Source organism: Solanum tuberosum, unplaced genomic scaffold (assembly GCF_000226075.1).
Source record: "Solanum tuberosum cultivar DM 1-3 516 R44 unplaced genomic scaffold, SolTub_3.0 scf00248, whole genome shotgun sequence".
NCBI classification, from domain to species: Eukaryota; Viridiplantae; Streptophyta; class Magnoliopsida; order Solanales; family Solanaceae; genus Solanum; species Solanum tuberosum.
The window spans coordinates 479,131-502,043 of record NW_006239172.1 but is presented as its reverse complement, the minus strand read 5'-3'; the positions used below and the strand labels follow the sequence as shown (position 1 = coordinate 502,043).

Genomic DNA, 22,913 nt, shown 5'->3' with positions numbered 1-22,913 from the left:
AAAAAAAAAAAAAAAAAAAAAAAAAAAAAAACACACCTAAACCATACATTTTTTTGAGTTTCATACCTAAATTATTGAGTGTGTGAGAAACACACCTAAACTATCATTCATTAGTTTGAAAAACATCCCTCAAGTAATATGTGATGGTGTGTGTATTACACTCTCTCTATTTTTTTTAAAAGAAAATGCCACATAGATTGCCTGGTGGAAACAAATTCCACTGGGGCAAAAAGTTTAAAATTTCAAATGAGTATTGCAGTATATCTTAGATGTTATAAATATGTGATGTAGCGCATCTGCCTTCATTTGTAGGTTCACACATTTTGTTTACTCTCTCAGCCAGGCTTTCATTAGAACAATAATGGAGATACACCTTGGTCTCTAACTGGAGCCAATCAATTTTCTACTTCAAGCTACTTCCAATGCTTTCTGCTTTATTGACTTCCGTCCTTAGCTGCTCATTGTTGTTTAAATTGTCATAATCTGGAAATGATTGATGAAGTAGTCTTAGAAAGCTACAATTCAATAGAAAGAAAATAGGCTATGTTTTTTTTTTTTTGAATGATACCACAAATAGCATAATTGAAGACAAAAGCAATCCTGTGCAGAAAGTCCAGATGAATTGTATTCTTTTGTTTCAGTTTTGGTGTAAAGAAAACTATGTAAAGGAGACTGAATCACTAATTAATATGATAGGTTCCTTGTGAAGCTGTAATCCTAAGCATGGTTGGGTTTTTGTAATTGTAGATGGCATTGTTATGGTGCAGATCTAATATATATATATATAGTTTCAAAAAAAAATAGTCTTCAGTTATTAAAAAAAATAGAATCTGATATAATGGACAATCATTCACAACCTCAAATTATTAAAGCTACCAAACGGCACTATGGATTCCTTGTATGGCATCATAGATATACATATATCATCCCCCTTTGAGCTTACATAAGCAACTGGTTGTCATATATTATTTAAGGTGTGTTTCTCAAACTTATGAGTGATAGTTTAGGTATGTTTCTCACCCTCCTAATAGTTTAGGTTAGGTTTGTTATTGACATTTTTTTTTCCTTGAAAAAAATGAAGAAGCCATGTGGACGAAAATCAAGGCCACACTCACGTAGAAGTGTGTATACACACACATTTAGTCCAGTCAGCATTGAGGTGCGTTTTTCAAACTAAAGAGTGATAGTTTAGGTGTGTTTCTCACACTCGAAATAGTTTAGGTATGAAAAACTCAAAAAAGAGGGATAATTTAGGTATGTTTTTGACACTTAATCTCTTTATCATTCGGTCTTACAGAGCAATAAAGTAGGTAGACTAACTGTGTGATGCACTTTAAACAAAAGCACAAAGTAAACTAGCAGGTTTTGATAATCAATCCTGCGCGCACAACAACACCAGGCTGTTCTTGAATACCCTTGACCACTGCTACCACATCTAGTTGTTTTCAGGGTGTTCAAAATATAATATATACCCATATCAAGTAGCATTTTACCTATATACATGGTATAACTTTCCGACGAAGGGTGTTCGACTGACCACCCTTGACACAATGTGGCTCCGCCCCTGGATTGAAGGTATGAAAAGAAGATGAGGTATCTGCAGAAGGTGAGGTTGCTGGCCTCCTGTCACATGCAATACCTCTCTGTCTCTCAGTGGGTGGGGTTGTGCTGGTTGTGGAGGGGGGGGGGGGGAGTAACACTCATAAATAGTGTACTGGACAATATTCCTACATATCCCATGGCTATTATCTCAATTTCTAAGAAAGATAATTAAACAGCGGGATAAGAGCAGATCAGGAGAATACTTACGTTGGAAGAATGCAATAAGGGCACAAATATCACCTGGTGAACTGATCTTAAGTCACAATGTCAAAACATGTTGGTGATCTGCGCATTAGAGACCTTACTGTACACAACAAGTGCATGTTAATGAAGTGGTTGTGCAGATATAGCCAAGGGGGAATGCACTTTGGAAAGAGGTGGTAAATGAATGGCGCCAAAATCACATAGGAGCGGGGGTTTTACCCTGTGCGCACCCAAAGGGTAGCGGCTGCGGGTTTCCCTTGTCATAAAAAAAAAAAAAAAAAAAATCACATTGGTGTATAAAGTTATCTGGGGATCCTATGGTGTTAGTCTATGGAAGAACAATAGGAAGCTGTGGAGTGTTTCTTGCATAATATTTCATTCAGGTGGGATATGGTATTCACAACAAATTCTGGTAAGATAGTTACTAGATGGTTCTATCCTTTTTTTGACATAGGTAACTGTTTCTATTTCTGTAACACAGTACATGGGTTGCACTGAAACCATATTTACAAAAGAACTCAAAATCTACTATCCTATCCTTAGAATAAGTCTAAGACATCAATGATAGAGACAGTATCATTAGAGTATATCTGGTTTCACCAAAAACATAAAGTCAAAATACAATTCATTTTGACTTGTTCTATAGTGTTCTCCATATTTTCAAAGACTCTAAGGTTCCTCTCCTTCCATATTGTCCACCATCTAGCTGCAGGTACAATTCTCCAGTTTCTGTTTTTAGCGTGAACTCCTGCTTCTTCCCAACTGGTTCTATCCTAATAAATGAGTTTCCCCATTTTTCCAAATAGCTCTTGACCCAGACTCCACAATCTCACAAAATAGACAAGGCAATTTCTGGGACTTGCAAATGTTACTTCTCAAAAAAAAAACCCTTCCGAGACTTGCACTTTGAGAGAAATGTTCAAGATCAGAATTTTCTGACTTGAAGAACTATTGAATGTACTTACAAAATTGGGGAGCTTGCACAATAAGTGATGATGCAGTTGAGAACATGAAGTGGGGTTACACAAAGGAGGGTTTATACACTGTGAAAGCAGGTTACTCGCACATGCTTTCAAAATGAATTATAGAAAGCAGGCTTTGGAAACTAATCTGGAAAGCTAAGTTATGTACAAAGGTTATTTGCTTTAGCTGGAGAGCTTTATAGGAATATTGTAATATGTTTCATGTGTCTCCAGGCTTCCGAAACCAACAAATGCCTCTTTCTCTGCTGTCCAATTGCTGTAGATATTTTGAATATGTTTCTTTATATTTCTGGGCTCAGGTGGGTCATGTTTGGGCATCAAGGATGCCTATGAAAGCTGGAGTTTGTGGAAAGTTGATAAAACTATGTGGAGAATCTGGAAGATGATATCATCATGATTTTTTTGGTGTGTTTGGTAGGATATCAACTTTTAACATGTCTCCTATGGTCATATGGTTGGCACAACTTTGCTCCTGTAAATTGCCCTATTAAATTTTTCGACTTTGTCAGCTTCCTAGCCTTCTCAGTAATGGAAGTGACCTCTATTATACTGTTTATCTTTTGTACTATCTGCACCTTCTTGATTCCATTAATGAAATGTACTCATAAATTATTGTAAGGAATCTTCTTATTTTGATTGGAGAGTTGTGCGATAATAAAAAAACAGAGACAGTCCCTGTTAGACATATTAGAATGAGTCCAATATTGTGCTAAATGGATATTGAGGGTTGATATATTGCCTACACGAAAAGTTGGGATTGAGGTGTAGTAGTAGTTGTTATTGCTGTGTTATACTGCTTCCTATTCTGCTGATGGATTCGTTATAACATGTTTGGTTAATGAATGTAAGATTCATGTGCTTGCAGGACTGGGGCAGTATGAACTGGGGTCAACAGCAAAATTGGGGAAACTCAGGTTTGGAAATATAGTATTGATTGGAATCTATGCTTGTTTAGCAATTCAATATGCTGGGATGCATCTGCAAGTTTCCTGAAACCCATTTATGGTTGAAAAATGTTTTGAAGCTGATGCAAGCCGTGTCTTCTATTTTACTTATACTATTTCTCAGAGTCTAGGCCGGTTCCTAAAATTTATTGATGTTCAACTTTTCTTTACTGCTTCGTGTTCTTTTTGTGGCATCTCAGACATGCTTAAATGTTACCAGAAAATAATTTGACTTATGTTGTTTGTTAGAATTCTGGATTATTTAGGAGCTTCATCATTTTACATTCTCCAAGTTTTACTTAGCTCTGCAATGGTCTCCACAAGTGTCTGTCGTGTCATGTGGAACTGAACAATGCTGTCTTTTCTTAAGTCAAAAAGATAAAATTCTAGCTGTTGATTGAGGAGGTTTGCTAAAGAAGGTATTAATCACTTAACAAGGTCAAATTCTTATTTAAAAAATCACATTAGGTTTTAGAAGCTCAAATATGAAACCTGGTTAATTGTTTATGAGAAGAGGTCTATTTACTGTAGTAGAATTTAAGGGGCGGTCTTTCAAATTAGAACTCTGGGATTGCATCCCTCTTGTCAGATCCTTCCTTTACTTTTTTTTTGGCTTTTATTTCTCTTTAGCCCTGGCTAAATTTCTGACTCTGTAGAAGCAGTATGTAGTTTCTATGTGATATACACTTGCATATTATATTACCTTCTAGTTTTTCCATCATGGAGGACTCCTCCTGCCGTTGGTTAATAATATAGAGATCGTATGCTCTTTGCCTTTCCACCCCCCCACCCCCCCCTCGTTACTTCTGTTACCTAAAGGTTAAATCTACTATTAACTAGTAGCACCTAGCAATGAAGATTGGGCTGCAAAGGCCCGAGCATGGGCTGCTGACAAGGCTGCTAATGACCATCAGCACCAGAACTCGCAATTTACGCATGATAGCAGGCCAGAACAGCAGAGTCATTACTATGAGCAATACACTCAATCTGCTGATCAACATCTCCAAGACATGCAACAACCACCAGTTCTGCCGTCAAGTAATCATCACTCCATAACTCCTGTGGCACCTCCTCAGAGGCCATCGTTTGGCCATTCGCAGGAGCCCTCATTCTTCAGCCCTGGGCAATCTCCTTATGTTCTACCTTACACTGCAAGAGATGGAAATTTCACTGGAGATTCAGTTGCTTCATTCCCCCAGCAAGGAAACTCATCCATAAGTCCATTAGTCCATCAGCAGGAGGTACCTTCTAGTTATTCTTCTATTGCAGGTAAAAAAATTAATTACTATATCAATATTGCATCTGAAGTTACCGCGTCTATATAACTTTGTCCTGCTTGTGGTTTCTAGTTACTTGTTTTGGCAAGCTATGTTTACTGAATCCCCTTGAGACCTAAGTAGAATTTCATCGTTGTTGGATCCTTTTCTTTTTTAAAGCCTCTGTGTGATGGAATTCACTTCAGATAATTGACGCTATTGTATTTTGATTTCATGGAATATTGGTTCCATCGTGCTGACATGTTCTTTCCTCTGTCCATCCTGCTAACTTTGTGTTCTGTTTTTCAGGAATACTTTTGTTTATGATAACTTTTTCCCAAGGATTACAAAAAAGAGGAACAGTTGAAAATTAGATACTATTTTGAAGTCCACTTGGATTGATATTAATCAAGCTATTGGATAAACTTCTAGGCAATAACCTTACCAAAAATAAAAAAGAGAAACTTTTACGCAATTTGCTTTATTCTATTCAGCTAGAGTAGGCAAAATGGAATTCAATGATCTGCTTGTACTTTGTCAATTAATCCTGCTTGATTGCACATTCCTTGAATGTGTGTCTGTTGAGTTTTCTGCCCTTCTGGCTAATCGTGAAACAACAGATTTGAATGCTGACATGGCAGAAACTTTGTCTCCTTTTGTCCAATAATTTTTTCCTCGTCCATGTCTTCTCTATTGAGACTAAATTGGCAGAAGAGAGGACGATTTGGCCGCAAAGTTTTTTGGTCTAGTGAGTGGAATGCATATGTGGGTTAGGCTAGCACCTCACGGTGCCACAGATAAGCATGATATTAAGTGACGAAGGGGCGGGCCCATTATCCACCTAGTTTTGAACCGTGCACCAGTGGTCCTTGTATTTCTCGGTTATCAAAAAAAAATTGGTGGAGAGGATTCAATTTATTTGAAGATTTGGTTCTTATTTATTGCCTTAAGTGTTATCTCAGTAGCTTGACAATTATCCGAGTGATTTAGCAGAGATTACTGTCACAGCCTAAAAGGAAGTGAAAATTGTAGGAAACATTTCACTTCTGAAGGAGTACAAATATTATGGACACATGAAAACGGAAAATTAGAAGGGTGAAGTGTACTTCTGCTTGCAAAAACAAAACCCAGCAGCTCTTGCACTTGAAGACACATTTGCTTAGAGGGTTTTACGTATTCAAAGTTTTTTTTGTCCATTTGCACTGTGTCTTTGTTATTGGTTAGCACTGTGTTGCTACCTATACAGCTATACCAATACAAGTCTTCTAATTGACTAAAATATCAAATATTGTAATTGAAAATTATTCATTTATTCTTCTTTCCCTCAAACTATTTGTTTTGTTCCGCCTTCTTGACTTGGAAGGCTCTGTAAGAGATGTCAATTTTATATCTATAAAGTTATTGAACAAGCAACAACAACATACCCAGTGTAATCCTATAGGTGGGGTCTGGGGAGGGTAGAGTGTACGTAGACCTAACCCCTACCCCGTGGAGGTTCATAGGTTGTTTCCGAAAGACCCTTGAATCAAGTAATGCATATCAAAGAAGTTTTGTAAAGGAAAAGTACAGAAGTAAAGAGGAAAACTTATTGAATAAGCAAAGACCAAAAATTGAGAACCGGAGTCTCAAGCAGTAAAAGTTAGATGCTGCTGACAGAGAGGCTCTTTTTGAAGTGTTCTTCTCTATATAAGATTGTTTTACCTTCAACACATTGGTCGCTTGTGTGGCTTAAGACTGTTGACTGATCAGCTATGCAAGGGAAATAATAAGCTTAAAATAATAGTTAGTCGAAAGATTGAGGTTCCTTTGAAAAAATACATTATTATTTAGTTATAATGTACAGTTTATGCACGAGATATAAAACTTTACCTCACAGCGAGGCTTCTTTTTTATCGTCTCAAAGCTGTTTGACATCTCTTGCACGATGGAACTACCTTTTTCATAGGAATCAGTAGGCTGGTTCTTCTAGCATTTTTTTTTGAGAAAGGTATCTTGTATTATGAACAAAGGAATACTCTGGAAGTATTCCAGTAATACTTACAGCCAAAATACAGGGAAGAGAAAACTACTGCTACATCACAAATAATCTAGAATACTAGGAATATCCTTTTCTTCTTGAGGATATTCATGTTTACACCAAAAAAAGGAAAGGACCAGACAGTTCATCTTCAGTTTCTGCAGTGAGCAGCTCTTATTTTCAAAGCATCTCTGGTTCCTTTCCATCCATATAGTCTACCAAATGCATGCTGGGACAATCTTCCATCTCTCCCTGTGTCCTGACTGATTTCCTTCACTATTCCAACAAGCTAAAACTTCTTTGATGCTCCTTGGCATAGTCCAGCTTATGCCCCTTAAGTTAAAGAAAATCTGCCTTAACTTCACAGTCTCTATACAATGTAGAAAGAGATGGTTTATTGTCTCAATCTCACATTCACAAAAAGAGCACCTAGAACAAATTTGAAAGCCTCTTTTCATTAGATTGTCCTGGGTGAGCCGTGAGTGTAACCTGTTTGGCTAGAAGCCAAGTAAAACATGCTACCTTGAAAGGTATCTTGACTTTCCATATCATCTTCCAAGGCCAACTACTACCATGTGAGTTTGATCTTTTGTAACCTTCTGTAAGCTGAACCCACCGTAAATCTTCGTTTCTTGTCAGGCTTCCGATATAAATTGTCCTCATTGGAATTTAGTTCGTTGTATTTTCCCAGAATATTGAATAGCTCAGCCTCTCTGTTGATTTCCCAATCATTCAGATGTCTTCTAAACCTTAGGTCCCACCCTTGACTGTCTCTCATTTCTCTGATTGTGGATAACTTTTGAAGACTTAAAATGAACAAATCACTTGTTCTTCAGAATTTCGTGTCCCACCCACACATCTTCCCAAAACAGCGTCTTTCCCCCTTATTTGTCATGTTTCTGAACATATTACGGAGTTGAGAGTCAATCTTACGTCAGGAAATGTTTTTGTTACCAAAGTCTTGTGGTTGCAAATCCAGTTGTAGAGGTTATGGAGAATAGTTTCCGTTGATTTGCATATATGTACTTTCTGAATGCCCATTCTATTTTCAGGTAAAGAAGAGGCTGGGAATCAACATGAGGCATTCTATGGTTCTTCACCTTTGCCTGCCAACTCTTCACATCATCATCATGCACAACTAATGCCAGCACCCAATAAAGCTGCAGCGATGGAAGAGCGTCATTACGTGATGGGTCCTGATCTTAGCGATCAGCCTTTGGATTTTGCACCTCGTTTTAGTCATGAGCATGACCGGCATTCCCAGCCCTATTATGTTCGTGCTGATTCAGGAGGTTCTGATCCTGTTTCAACAATGCCTTCCAATTATGTGTGGCCTTCTTCTGCTGCTCCTGGTTCTGCGTATCCTCCTCTTCCTCCAATGCCTCCAGTTGGGTCTCAGGTTTTAGTTTTAACTTCAAAGTTAACTTAAACCCAATGATGCTGTGATTGAGCTTTCCTGTTATCACTTTTATACCGCAGGTTGATCCTTCTGTTGTTGGAGCTTCTCCAGCCCCTGAACATACTGCATCACTCTTTGGAAGGGCACAGGGTTCAAGCTTCCATCCAACTGTCCCGTCAGTTGGTGCACATTTTGGTGTTGGTGCGGGGGCTGCTCTGCATCCTGCAGCTGCTTTTCCTGCTGATGCGTATGGGATTTCTGATCGCCCTAAGAAGGTTTGTATACTTGTTCTATGGGCTTTCAGTTTGTAAACTATAGAGTAATGATTCATCTGTATTATTTGTCTGGTCTTTTCTAGGCTGCTGTTCCAAACTGGCTTAGAGAGGAAATAATAAAGAAGAAAGCTGTCATCACAACTTCAGCTGCAGAGCTTCCAAAGGAGGATTCTCAATCTATTGAAGATGAAGGTGTCAATAAATCTTATCGGAAAGGTGACCAGGCTGATAGCAAAAGCATCGATTCTTCAAGGTCAACCGAGGATGATGATGATGATGAGGTAGTTTACTTTTCCTTGATTACTCATCTGACAGAAGATGTTACTTTTTTGTTGAATTTGTTTCGTGTAAGAAGTCTGTTTACTTGGTTTAATACCCTTTGTTGGACTATACTGTTCCAATGAATTTATAGTGTTGAAGCTTTCCCCTTTCTAATTTTTCTTGATTTATTCCTTTTGGGTTGTCTTTAATTATTATCTTATTCACGTCATACTTAGTGTAGGCTTACCTGAATTTTTATTGGTCCATGCAGGTTGAGGTGGAAGCAGCACGAACTGCAGCAATGAATCAAGAAATAAAGCGTGTCCTAACTGAAGTTCTTTTAAAGGTTATTGATGATAAATATGTGATCGATTTCTTTACGTGGTTTTTGCAGATTTATTGACTGGATGCTGTTTTTACAGGTTACTGATGAGCTATTTAATGAGATTGCGACAAGGGTTCTTAGCGAAGAGGATCTCACTGTTGATGGTTGGTGTCTCCCTTTTTCAATTCCTTTCTTCTTTAAATTTCTTCCTTCTCCATGTCTTTGCACTCAGGTCATTTATATTTGAGACTAAGTTGATCTTCTTCCTCCCTTAAGTTGAGCAAAAAACTGGTGCTTCAAGTCAGAAGGTGTTAACATCTGTTCAAGCTGTTACAACTCCCAAGGCCTCTGCCAAGGTTCTGATACCACTCAAACCTAAAGATACTCATTCTGTTAATGCCAGTGAAAAGTCTACTTCCACTTCTCCTGGGGATCTATTAGGCCTTGCTAACTATGCGTCAGATGATGAGGATGACAACGAAATCCAGAGTTCTGATAAACAAAAGCCCAAAGAGCATGGAAATGGAAAATCACGTGAAGAATCCGAGGAGCATGATAGGTCTCCTGCCAACCTGGAGAAAAATCCTCACAAAATGAGTCCCAATGTTGGCACCGATGACAGGTCAACTAGATATTCTGCACATGAAGATGCTGGAGGCTCCTTTAAGACTGAATCTAGAGTTCCAGAGGATAAGATGCCAGGTGGGAAGGATGCTATGAAAACTGAAAAGCCATCCGAGACTCTTGACTGCAAAAAGACTAAGATAGATAATTCCAGAAGCGAAGACAGAAGAGATAAGCCAGATAAGAGCGGTAAACGTGAAGTTAGAAAGGGTTCTGGCACAAATGATAATGGTATGTATACAAGCTCAAAGGACAGAAAAACTGAGATAGATGAAGGAAACCATGGGAATCATGAGGAAAGACTTGCTAGAAAGGAAAAAGTGGGTGATCTAGATGGTTCAAAAGATATTGTGAAGGAGAAAAGCCGTAAGTCAGGGGAAAAAGCCAAGGAATCTGACTCAAGGAAAAGGCCCTCGCCCTCTAATGTCAAGGAAGAAAGGAAGGAAAAAGAAAGAGACAGCAGAGCTGGTGTTGTCATAGATAATGGTAGAAAAAGAGAGAGAACGAAGGATGAAAAAAGAGAAAAATCTAGACGTAAAGATGAAAGGGGCTCCAGCAGACGTAAAAGACATCGTTCATCTTCTAATGATAGCAGGGTTAGAGAGAGCAAGGACAAGTCAACCCGTGCCAATGATCCCAGTGATGAATCTTCAGATGATTCTAGAAGGTTCATTTTTATTTTCTTCTATTTGTGATGCAATAATCTGACCCTTACGTAATAGCTCATCTTTTTCTTGTGGAGTGCAGGAAGGCGCAACCAAATAGACACAGATCACCATCACCACTCAGGTCAAGGAAAAGGTATCTTTTGAAGGGCCTGGATGCTCTAAAGTCTAATTGTTTCCATTAACTCAAAAAGCTCAAGATCGTATGTTTTATTTCACTAATTATTTCACTATTTGTTGGTCATGATCTTCTGCCTCCCTGGGAATTGACATCTTTTTTCTTAATTTGTTTTTTGAAACTGGTAACTTTATATATCCACAGGTATACTACAACAAAAGTGTAGCTTCCCTTCAAAAGTGCTACAACTTATAGAGAAAGACGGTCTTAATCTAAACTACTGCCTGTAAACAATCTAGCACATCAAAGATGTTTTCTGTCATAGTTAATATATCTTCTTTACACCAAAAATAAAAAAGAGCTAAGCAATTCATTTTGATCTTCTGTAAGTTGTTCTGCACATTCTCAAAACTCCTGTTGTTTCTGTCTTTCCAAATTGTTCACTAAATGCATGGTGGGACAAGTTTCCATCTCTTCTCCTTATCTGATGAATTCCCATCTCTATTCCAGCTGGTTAGAACTCCTTTAATGCTCTATGGTTTCACCCATCTTATCCCCTTTAGACAGATGAACATTCTCCATATCTGTTCTGTCCATGTACAATGCAAAAAAAGATGGTTAATTGTCCCTGCATGCTCTCCACATAAAGTACATCTAGGGGCCAACTGATAGCTTCTTTTGTTTAAATTTTCATGAGTCAAAACTGCTTCTTTTGTCAACAACCACACGAAACAGTTTACTTTATAGGGTGCCTTTGGTTTCCAGATCATCTTCTATGGCCAATCTGTATTGACCTTTGATGTCATTCTTCCAAATCGGCAAGTCCTTTTCAGTGAGGTTGCTGAATAAGCCTACTGAATCTTGAAAATCTGCCACTTTGTCTATCTCCCTGTCATGAAGGTTCCCTCTTAGGAACAAATTCCATCCTTGTCCTGTTCACATTGTAGCCACTGATGTTGGCATAAAATAAACAAATAGGAACTGCCCCATTCCATTTGTCCTCCCAGAAGGATGTCTTTAAACCACTCCCACTTCTACCCTGGTTCTATGATATATCACTGGCCATAAATTTCTGATTGCCCTCCAAACAGTGCATTTATAAGGAGTACTTACCATTTTAGTCATCCACTTATCTCCCATACCATATTTTGCTGTGATGACCTCTTTCCAGAGCATGTGTTCTTCATTTGGAAACTTCCACAACCACTTCATCATTAGGCTCTGATTTTATTTCCTCAGGTTTTTGATGCCTAGACCTCCTGGATTCTTACTCACAATCAATTCCTCCCATTTAACTAGATGAAACTTCTTCTTATCTTCACTGCCTTGCCATAGGAAATTCCTTCTAAGGGCATCAATGCTCTTAGATACATTGTTAGGCATAGGAAAGATAGACATCATATAAGAGGGTAATGCATTAATCACATTGTTGATTAAAGTCAATCTTCCTCCCCAGGACAAGTACTGGCTCTTCCAGTTAGTAAGTCTCTTTCCACATTTCTCCAGGACCCCATTCCATATGCCTTTGGATGTGCTTTTAGCTCCCGAAGGCAGGCCTAGGTAAGTAGTTGGGAGCTCCCCAACCTTGCCTCCTAGTCTACTGGCCAAAATATCTGTAGTAAGCACACTGTTGATAGGATAGATGGAGCTTTTCCGCCAGTTTATGTGGAGATAAGAGACAGCTTCAAAAATGACAAAAATAACCCTCAATATCAGGATTAACTGTTCATTACTTAATTGGGTATTTGGGTTAGTAATGTGAGGGGGGTTGTTCTGAGAGTCCCGAGCCTAAATAATGGACAAAAAGACAGTTGACCAAAAGAAAGTGTCAGAATAAAGTTTACATTTTTTACATATAGTGCACTAATTTAGTGTGCTATACGAGACTTGGATAATTGCCTTCGTAAAAATACGTTCCACGTATTTTGCACTGTTTTCCTAGCACTCTAGTACTGTTTAGGTTCCACACTCTAGTACTGTTTTCCTTTCTCTTTTTGCATTGTTTTCCTTTGATTTTTAACTCTATTATTTACTATTTCTACCATATGCAAACATTTCGGATTTCCTGTCTATCTTCCGTTCAACAAGGTATTTGAGTCTTAAGAGATATTGTGGGAGCAAACTAACATCAGGCAAAGATCTAGCAGACAACTTTCTGCTGAGTGAAAAAAAAGACTTTGGGACATACTAAAAGTTTCTTCGGATCTTGTGGATTTAAACATGCTAAAGTTAGACTTCCATATATAGGAAAGTGTCACTCTGTTCGGAAAAGATTCCAGACTTTAAAGGAGCGTCCTATAAAATGAAATGAAGCATTTGTGTTTTTTTGATTCAGAGGAGAACCTTAACTGAAGCTAGTAAAGACTTTACTTTAAAGTTTATTAGTAAATATATAACTAGTGTGACCTTATCAAAAAAAATATATAACTAGTGTGATGAATTATTTCATGAAGAACATCCATGGAAGTGTGGACTAATGAAAACACACATTCCCATGGAAAAGACTGCACGGTTGAGTCCCTACTAATTAAATGTGCTTAGGAGGCTGTACAACAAAAGGCATGATGAGGGTTTACTTGTTACATCCTGGTACTTGTAAGTCAAAACAGCTAAGCACATAACAGAGTAATCCTACTTCCCCTTGTGAGTACATTCAAATAGCTGATAGTTTGGACTTGCAATAAGAGCTAATGTCAGAAGAAAATACTGAATAATGTGTCACTGCCACCGACTCATAAGATGGATTTCTGTTAGTTTCATCATGGTGTTATTACCTGGTTTGATAGTTCTGTTACAATCAATTTAGCATCACTAATTTGTAAGTGCATCTCCACATATCTTTGCAAGTCTTGTACATGTCATCTATCTGATTTAACATTTAAGCATTTTGTAGAGTTGGAAGCTCGATAGGTTATTCACCCACTTAATGATGCATTGCCCTTGTTGGACGAGTACTCCCTTGGTGTTGTTTGTATCATTTAACATATTAACAGTTCTAATGCCATTTACCTTATAAATAAAAAGTACTTATACCATGTATTCTAGTAATCAATACATTAATTACTCAAATTGTGTACACTGTTGTCACCTGCTTTTTGCCAGAGTGATAAGTCATTGCTTATGCCGTAGTGAATGGTCCCTGTGGACATGATTATTAGTCTTATATTTTAGATGCCTATGCCATAAAAAAAAACTAAAATGCTTGATAGAGAACTCCTATTTATGCTACTTACGTAAAAGATTTATAATTAGGGTATTTGCTTGCGATTCCAAATTGTTATGCTCATGTCTTGTGAATTCCTTTAAGGTGGTTTTTGAAGGAGTGATGTGTTATGTCAAGAAAATTTATAGGAGTTGGACCAATTTCTTTGTTGAATATCCTTCATGCCGATTTTAGCCCTTTGAATGAATTACCCAAATCTTTTAGAAGGGATGACTTTCAGTTGAATTTTTTGAGGTTTTCTTTTCACACAGAATATTTAGGTAAGCTTAAAAGTTTTCATAATGTGTTTCCTCACAACTCCTTAGATAGTTTGATTCATTTTCAAATGCTTAGAAGGACTATGCAATTTTATTTTCAAACTATAATTTTGCAGTAAATTAGTAGACATAGCTGCTGGAAGTTATTTAAAAGGGTTACAAATTCCGCAATTATAGCTGTTTTAGAATTGTTTACCAAACGAGTAGAGTCGTTCACTTCATCAAGTTGACTTAAGTGTAAATGAAATCCCCGTCACAGGGTTTCCTTAACATCAATTTTTTTTTTTGATGACCGTGGTGTCCGGGCCAACTTTCGTGCACCTCGACTAATTCCACGGGATACCTCACCACCTCCCACCAACAAAAGGTACCAGGTAACTCTGTACATCAATGCTAGGACAGATGCGAGCATTTATTTATATATAAATCTAGGCAAACACTATGGGGTTGGTTGTAGGGGTGGGGTGGGGTGGGTGGGAGGGATTGGGGGGTAGGGACGGGGAGGGTTGAAACTGTCAATTTGGGAGTTGGTGAATGTTTCCCCTCTTGGTAGAGAAGGCATTATTCTGAATTTGTTGGAAAATGAGTTTATAAGGAAAACATTTTACCAAATATTTAAGCCAACCAATCATGGAAAACATTTTTCCTCTATACCAAACACACCCTCAGCACCATTAATTGTAAAGGAACTGGTAAAGAGGCTTAGCTATCAATTAGATGACTTTTTGATTCAAAATTATAATGATAATGAAATGACTGCTTTATTGTTTTGATAAACTCTTCTTAAGCAGATACTGTTACAGGATTTTGGACCAGGAATTTGTACTCTCATCAAGAGGAAAAAACTATGAACTGCCACCACTGTTTGAATGTGGAATTTATAAATTCTAAGTCCTTTTCATGATTGAGGCAATTTCACCTCAAAATCCTTTGATAGTGATCATTAGCTATATATAACTTATTAAAAAAGGTTGCAACCATACGGAGTTCAAATTCTTCTAGAGCCTGAATATATATAGTAGGTTGAGAATTTGTATCCAAAATATTGTATCTTTTTGTCACCACTTACTTGTTTAGCATGTAATCTTTTTATTTTTAGACACGTTTCGCGGTCTCCTCATAGCAAGCACTCTCAGCGCAGGCGTTCTCCTTACCCTGCTAGTGAAAGCATCAGGTATCTTGTTGGGTGTTCTTAAATTTCTCTTGATATTTTTCAACTTAGTCATCCATCAGCATAGCTAAGAACATATTGATACAGGTGAACTAATCTAATAAATGCACTTCAGAAATTTTATCTTGTTTATAAACTGGTCCATGTAACTGCAGGGGAAGGAGGTCAAGGTCGAGATCAAGATCAAGATCAAGGTCTCCTAATCGCAGGAAAAGATGAGCACACAAGTACCTGGAGTCAAGACAGAGTACTTAAGGCTAATGACCTTGCATATTCTTATTGGCTACCGCCTTTGGCTGTTAAGTAGATAGTGGATGCACCAGTTGACCTGTTCGAAATCCTCTGTACTGCCTTTGGCTGTTAAGTATGACAATAGATATGCAAGTTGACCTATTAAAATCTTGGTTTCAGATTGTGGTTGACAGGAGTAAAGCTGCGATACTCTCGTGCAGAGGACTAATGATATGAGAGGTTTATGGTGCCTGTATCTGTTATCAGCGTGTCTGTTGTTGACATTTGCGACAGTATTAGTTATAATATTGAGGTTGATAAATTTTGTTAGCTGTACATTGTATTTGGAGGTTGAGGTGTCTAAAGAAGAGGTGAACCAACACTTGAACATCCATGACCTTTTTCCATTTGGTACTAGTATTCGTTGGAAGTTGGGGAGTCTCAGATCCTCCTAGTTATGCAATCTTATATAATTATATATTGTTTCCTTGTGAGAAAAAAAACAGAATATTAGGGATTATGTAATGAAGAAGAGCATTGTGTTTGGATAAAGTGAATGAGGATGGATCTATGCTAACTCGTGGACATGCTTATAATGAAAAAATGTCAGCTATTTAGTTGTGATTGCTTCCCAGGGGTTGCTATTTTATGATAGGGTGGCTGATATTGATCCATGTGAAGTGTAAATGCCTGTCAAAAAGGGCAAAGAAAAACTTGGTGGAGTGTGGATCAACTTAGAAACTGTAATAATTTTAGAATGTGTATTTTATTTTGGTTTATCTCAAGTAAAGGGACTGGGAAAAACTTAGAATGGTTAATATGTTTGTGTTCTTGTATCAAACCATACATTATTAGCATGCTTTTCAATTTAAAAGCAAATTTTATTTACGGATGTTTTATAAATTATTTACTTGTATTAGGATGAAATGGGGTTTTAATATATTTGGATTAATCAAATTGTATGTATATGAGGAAATCCTCTCTCATATGATGTTTGTGTCTGCATTAAGTTGAATATATATTTCTACTTTTTAGATCTTCAATTTTCGAAAAATTCACCATGGTTGATACCGATTACTGACCATTAACCCACAGTTCCCACTATTACCCAGATCTGTGAGTGTGACCAATTGTATTGTGTGTATTGAGGTATGCTTAAGTTAAGATTGTCATTTTAATATCTTTGGACAGTGTCTTTAAAATTAATAAACTACATTACCTCAAACACATAATAAGGAAAGTGTAATGGGGAAAGGAAGAAAATATAATACTTACTCCGTCTAGTCCACTATTCTAAAAATAGATTTTTGACATATCATTTTCGTATTCCATAATGGAGGATTGGAAGTTTGAAGTTCCACTTCCAATTGATAGTTGCATCTGCACTCACCATTAAAATAATACTTAGTGAAGAAACGTTGACCCTTAAAACCTACGGCTGCCTAACGCATAATGCCTCACATGCCTTTTACTTCCCCTCCTCCACTTCCATGCTTTTCCCACGGCGTTGCTGTTGCTGCTATTGTCAACTTTTTTTACTTATTATAGACTTTTATTCCGTTAAAGCTCCACAAAATCATGAAATCTCCAACCCCTTCTTTTCACAAACAACAATGAAGAACTTCTTTCAATCATTTCTCTTCCCATATCTCCACAACAAGAAGGTACATTTTCAACAAAGCTTCCATCTTTATGCATTTACTACAATCAAGATTCATTTCTTTCTCAATCTTTATGCTTTTACTATGCTATTGTGTTGTTCATTGCCACTCAACTTCAACAAAGTTTTCAACTTTTATGTATTTAATTAGTAATATGCTATTGTGTTCTATTCTTTATCCCCTTTCTGCATTTACTACGCTACTATGTTCAACAAAGCTTTTAACTTTATGCATTTACTACGACCTTGTGTTCTTTATGCTCAAATAAATGTTGATTTTTCTTCTTCTTCTTCTATCTTTTGGTGGATTTAACAGGCAAAGCTACTTGGGTTGTGGTTGATTTGGGTATGGGGATTTATCTTGATTGGTGTCTCCTTTTATGCTACTCAACTTATGCCATTGCCATCTTATTTTAAAGGTCAGACCATGCTTTTCAATGGTGAATTGGTGGATGGTCCTAGTATTACCTTATTTACAGCGCCAAGGCCTTTTGTGGGTACTGTTGGGGAAAGGCAAGCTCTTGCTATTCGATCTTGGCTTGGCTTGTCACCAGATATTAGTGTTGTTCTTTTCAGCCAAGACTCTTCCGTTTTCTCCTTTGCTGAATTATTAAGCCACAGGGTATCAGTTGAGCCAAACATCGATTTCACGTATGAATTTTACTTTAGTTAGTCTCTTTTTTGCAAGTACTTTCGTGTTTTCTCTGGGAAATAAAGTTGCAAACTATATTAACCATAATAGTTAAATCACCTTGATGGATATGTTTGTTGTTATAGTGAGGACGTTTAGGGACTTGACTCTTATAATGGATAAAGTTCAGTTACTTTAATAGGAGAAATGTTAGTTGTCTTTACTGATATTGTCCGTAAAGTTAAGTTACTTAAACGAGACAAAAATAGTTTTGTAATTTTACGATTACAATGGATAATTTTAAGCTCAGTAATCATACCTGAAAATTTAATTGTTTCTTGTTGTTTAGCGAATTTGACACAGTCAATCCTGCATAAAAAGGGACTTATCCTGTGCACAAAGTGCTTTTGGTTAGTAAGAGGAGAGTGGGTATTTACTGTTTGCAGTATTCCCTTTGCATTTCTGCAAAGAGGCTGGATATAATCTCTGGCACTATGCTGATACTGGAATTTTTTAATGCCAAAAAGTAGGACTTCTAAATTAAGTTTGGTTTTGAACTTGTATTATATCTCCAACGATCGTACATGTTTATAAATAACACAAACATTGAGCATACGCAGAGAAATAGGATATAGTCACAGTTGTTCGTTAAGTTACTTTATGACAAATGGTCCAAGTTGGTATTTCATCCCTTAGTATCAGGATTAAGCTTACACATTGTATGTAGATTGACAGATGTATTTTGCATCGAACAATAACTTAAGAGCCTAATAGCTGAATGAAAGAGTTTGAGAAGAGGATCAATTTGGTGATCACTTTGCTAAGAACCTGATTTATTGGGTTGTATGTAAACTTACATTATTTTTGTCAGTTTTAGGTTTTAATTTGATCTGGAAATTTTGACCTGTTATTATAATTTTTATTTTAGGTTCCTAGGCACACCATTTTTTCATTCCATGGTTGCAAGGTCAAAAGCATCTTCTTCAGATGTTTCTGTTGTGATTGATCCAAACACTGTACTCTTGCCAGACTTCATTAAAACTATCAGACATGCTCATAGACTTGATCATGATTGGCTCCTTTTTTCTTCATCAAAAAGTGTGCCCCACTTCCCATTTCACTTGGATGCAGATGGAAAACATTGGCTCCGAGATGATGGAAGCCGAGTGAAGACCCAAAAGGTATGGTTAAAAAGGGACCTTACAAATGATTTGAACAGGATCAGTCTTGAGGAAACTTCTTAATTTGAATATGCTGTTCCTGTAGTTGCAGGATTTCCTTTCACAAGAAAGGAAATGGAACCTTTGTGAGGAAAATATGCTAATAGCATGGAACAGTGGAGATCTTCCCTTGCATAAAGGAGTCCTTCCCCCTTTTCTATATGGGAAGGGGCATCATAATCGCTGGCTTATAAATGAAGCTCTGCTATCTGATTTCAGATTTGTTTTTGATGCTAGTTGGGCCATTTCCAATCTGTACCTTAATGACCTTGGCCAGGATTTCGATCGCACCAGTGGCGATTTTCTTGGACTGGCTACTGGAAAAAGGTTTTGGGAAGTCGCTGGCAACTCCAATTTGGCAATGCTTTATGGATCATTATATTTCCATGAACAGAACTTCTCTAACATATTTAGACTTTTTCAGTGTGGAGGATACTATCTCTTCATAAACTCCGCACAAATGGTTGTTTACCCTTTGAGGTATAAAGGATCATTGAGTTTAAGAAAAGAAGTTATGTTCAAGTCAACAAGAGAGAAGAATACTTTAGAATGCATTGATACTATCAGATCAACTGAGGGAGCTAATGACTGCTCTGTGAAGAACTACTTGAATGTGTCAATGCCAATTTCGCTTTCCTTGTCTTTAGAAATATTACTCTCACTTCGTGCAGACAAAAATAAGACAGTTGTGCTAGCAGTTGTTGGGTATAGTTACAAGGACATGCTAATGAGTTGGGTCTGCAAGCTACACCATCTCCAGATCTCTAACTTTTTGGTCTGTGCTCTTGACGATGATATATATGAGTTCTGTGTCTTGCAGGTAAACTATTTTGTTTGTTAACTAATATTCTCCACACTAAATGTGATTGATAGGTTGAACCATTACTGCATCATAGTAATAGCTCACTCATTTATCTTTCCGACTAATATGCCTGACATTTATTATGACTACCTCAATTTCTTGGGAAAACTATATGTCTGACCCCATACACAGAATGTTAAGATGTCATCCCCCTCCCTTCTGTTTTACCAGTTACTAAAATACTAAGATGAACTTGTGTTTCTAGGGCCTACCCGTCTTCAAGTATGCCAATCTTGAAACCAAGATCAGCTTTGACAACTGTCATTTTGGCACTGAGTGCTTTCAGAAAGTAACCAAAGTCAAGTCCAGAATGGTTCTGCAGATACTGAAGCTTGGTTACAATGTATTAATGAGTGATGTTGATATTTATTGGTTCAAGAATCCACTCCCCTTGCTTAGCTCGTTTGGCCCTGCAGTTCTTGTGGCACAATCAGATGAATACAAGTTGACAGGTATTTATGTATTTCCCTTTGAAGGAAACTATCTTTTCTTGTTGAATCCCGTGATTTGGAGTGCTAAAAGAGTACTCCCTTCTTTTCAATTTGTTTGTATGGTTTTGACTTTTGAAAGTAAAGAAACTTTTGAATCTTGTCCTCTTAAACTAAAGATATGTAAATGTACCAAAATGCCCTTTACTCTTGTGGTCTTAAACATGCCATGTAGAAAGTTGAAATAAAATAGTTGCCAAAAAGGAAGGAGATATTCTTTTTGAAACGGACTAAAAGGAAAGTCAGACATTTCAGGGAGTAGTTAATTAGTGGGATTCATCTTCAGGAGGAAGATATCTACTTATCTCATGCTTGTGTGGTTGAAGATAAACTGTTACCACCACTTGATTTAAGCTAAATGTCTCTTTATTTGCACATATGTATGGCTCAACTACAGGACCTATAAACTTACCTCGACGTCTGAATTCTGGGTTCTATTATGCTCATTCGGATGCTATGACTATTGCTGCACTTGAGAAGGTTGTGGAGCATGCAGCAAACTCAAATCTCTCTGAGCAACCAAGCTTCTATGATACGTTGTGCGGGGAAGGTGGATATAATCGCATAGATGACAGCAGATGCTTAGAACCTCAAACAAACCTGACCGTTCAATTCCTGGACAGAGACCTCTTTCCGAATGGTGCATTTAAAGATCTTTGGCAGGAAAGAAATGTGAAGGAAGCCTGCTTGATAAAAGGTTGTTTTATCATTCATAACAACTGGATTAGTGGGAGAAGGAAAAAGCTAGAACGTCAAGTGCCATCAGGGCTCTGGGAGTACGATATGAGCACAAGGATGTGTTTGCAGACGTGGCACAAAACAAAATTTGTATATTTTTGAAACAACAAAAACTTGGATGCTTTATCATGGAAGACTTTGGTTTTGCCGGTTGAGGAGAATACAAAGAGATTTTATTGTTGGGGGATATAATTTTCTATTTGGCCTTTGGAGTTATCACTTAATTCATTTAAGATAATGTTAAAGCTCATAATGGCTGGCCTAGAGAAACAAAATATGTTATTATGCTGGAGACCTTGTTTATATAGAGATATCTGACAGCAACTACACTCCTAGTTTTCTGTTTCTGATCCATGATGCTGGTAATTGTTGTAGCGGCCTTCTAATTGCTGGAAATGCTGAAGCTTTGTGGTAACAAGTCAGGAAGAGGCCAGAATACTGACAGAGAATCTGAAAAAAGGAAAAAGTTGAAGGTAACTGATTCTTTTAGCCTGAGTTTGCAACTTAAGGATATCACAGTGCGGATAGTTCATCCTGGTGGGAAGGTAGATATGTACGACTGTGCCATTTCTGCAGCTCAGTTATTAAAGAACTATCCAGGAAGGCATGTAGCTCTGCCGGACTTCTTCAATCGTCCCCATGAATCTCTTCTCACTGCAGATGATATTCTATTGCCAGGGCAAAAATACTTAGTAATCCCATCTAGTAGTGTAGAGAAACTGAAGCACAGACACACTCATAAAGCAAAACATCCCACTGAAATCGAGGAGCCTAAGTTTGACGGGGAAGAAGTTGTGAATGTAAACGAAGATTGTTCAGAGGACTCTATAAGTCTCGCAAAGCACTTTTATGCCTCCAAAGAGAGATGGTCTGGTTGGTTATGGAAGAAAATGCAGCAGGAGAAGAAGCCATTTATACCTCCTATCCCGACACTGAAATCATGGAGGGATTCGAGATGGGAACCTAATCTAGAGTCAATAGAGGAGATTTCTCCATGAGTATCCCTTTCACCTGATTCTCAACCCGTTTTAACTAGTACCAAATACATCTGGTATGTCAATTTTCTTATGCTGTTTTAACTGCAATGGTCTATCTTTTGCTAAGGGGAGATCATGGTCTTTTTGTATCAGTTTTGCAAGATTTGTGTTCTATTTTCGTTCTTATCTCTCAATTCTTATGAGTCATTATTTGTATTGGTTACAAATGTTACCTGCTGGAAAACAGCTGGACAGACAAGGAAGGAGAAACCTCTGTACCATGTAATATTCTGCTATTATATACCACATAAACATTCACAGCTCTGAATATCCAAGAAATAAAAGGATCTTTATTTTTTATAATTATGGCACAATATTTCCTGTTTACATTATGCATGCACAGTGTGATCAAATTGGACAACATTAGATTTTAACCATTTTGTCGAAGTTAGACTGATCCCTTTGCTTGGATAAAGAACAAAGATCCACTTTCAGACATTAGTTTGCCTCCTCATTTTCTTGTGTTCCCTGGACTGCCTCCCTTTATCATTCACCTCAGACCGTATTTTTCGTTACATATGAAATGGCCCTACTACCTGTGCTTTCAGTCTACAAGATCTTAATTTTTAGTCTCTTGTTAAGTGGTAACTGGAGTGCTGACCTACTGGTCCCAAGTATGTGAATAATGGTTTCAAACTTTAATGTCTAAGATCAGCTACCTGACATGGAAGTAAAATTAGAGGGCGAATCCAATATTTAAGTTTTAACTGGTTCAACATCTA

At 37.4% G+C, this 22,913-nt stretch overlaps 2 protein-coding genes across 5 annotated transcripts in view; both read left to right on the top strand.

Moving 5' to 3' along the window:
* Nucleotides 1-16,443, top strand: part of LOC102590561 (AF4/FMR2 family member 4) — a 20,240-nt gene extending 3,797 nt beyond the window's left edge. Inside the window, exons 2-12 of one of the 4 annotated variants that reach the window (XM_015313495.1) lie at nucleotides 3,655-3,703; nucleotides 4,577-5,002; nucleotides 8,059-8,405; nucleotides 8,486-8,680; nucleotides 8,764-8,961; nucleotides 9,213-9,287; nucleotides 9,364-9,430; nucleotides 9,543-10,557; nucleotides 10,638-10,691; nucleotides 15,253-15,327; nucleotides 15,480-16,443. In XM_015313495.1, coding sequence (XP_015168981.1) covers nucleotides 3,655-3,703; nucleotides 4,577-5,002; nucleotides 8,059-8,405; nucleotides 8,486-8,680; nucleotides 8,764-8,961; nucleotides 9,213-9,287; nucleotides 9,364-9,430; nucleotides 9,543-10,557; nucleotides 10,638-10,691; nucleotides 15,253-15,327; nucleotides 15,480-15,543 — 2,565 coding nt within the window. In that variant the 3' untranslated portion in view covers nucleotides 15,544-16,443. Of the gene's footprint in view, nucleotides 1-3,654; nucleotides 3,704-4,573; nucleotides 5,003-8,058; nucleotides 8,406-8,485; nucleotides 8,681-8,763; nucleotides 8,962-9,212; nucleotides 9,288-9,363; nucleotides 9,431-9,542; nucleotides 10,558-10,637; nucleotides 10,692-15,252; nucleotides 15,328-15,479 lie in introns of all 4 variants that reach the window. The other 3 variants (XM_015313496.1, XM_015313494.1, XM_015313497.1) reach the window with 3 other exon arrangements.
* A 493-nt stretch (nucleotides 16,444-16,936) lies between these two features.
* Nucleotides 16,937-22,494, top strand: LOC102582331 (beta-arabinofuranosyltransferase RAY1). Its single transcript, XM_015313503.1, has 6 exons — nucleotides 16,937-17,219; nucleotides 17,532-17,866; nucleotides 18,775-19,027; nucleotides 19,113-19,886; nucleotides 20,134-20,380; nucleotides 20,814-22,494. The coding sequence occupies exons 1-6, from the start codon at nucleotides 17,046-17,048 to the stop codon at nucleotides 21,254-21,256; spliced, it is 2,226 nt and encodes a 741-aa protein (XP_015168989.1). The 5' UTR covers nucleotides 16,937-17,045; the 3' UTR covers nucleotides 21,257-22,494.
* The last annotated feature ends 419 nt before the right edge of the window (nucleotides 22,495-22,913 follow it).

Coding starts and splice junctions, on each gene's coding strand:
- LOC102582331 (XM_015313503.1), top strand. CDS start 17,046: ATGCTTTTCCCACGGCGTTGCTGTTGCTGCTATTGTCAACTTTTTTTA. Junction 17,220..17,531: donor CATATCTCCACAACAAGAAG/GTACATTTTCAA, acceptor TGGATTTAACAG/GCAAAGCTACTTGGGTTGTG. Junction 20,381..20,813: donor AGATGAATACAAGTTGACAG/GTATTTATGTAT, acceptor GCTCAACTACAG/GACCTATAAACTTACCTCGA.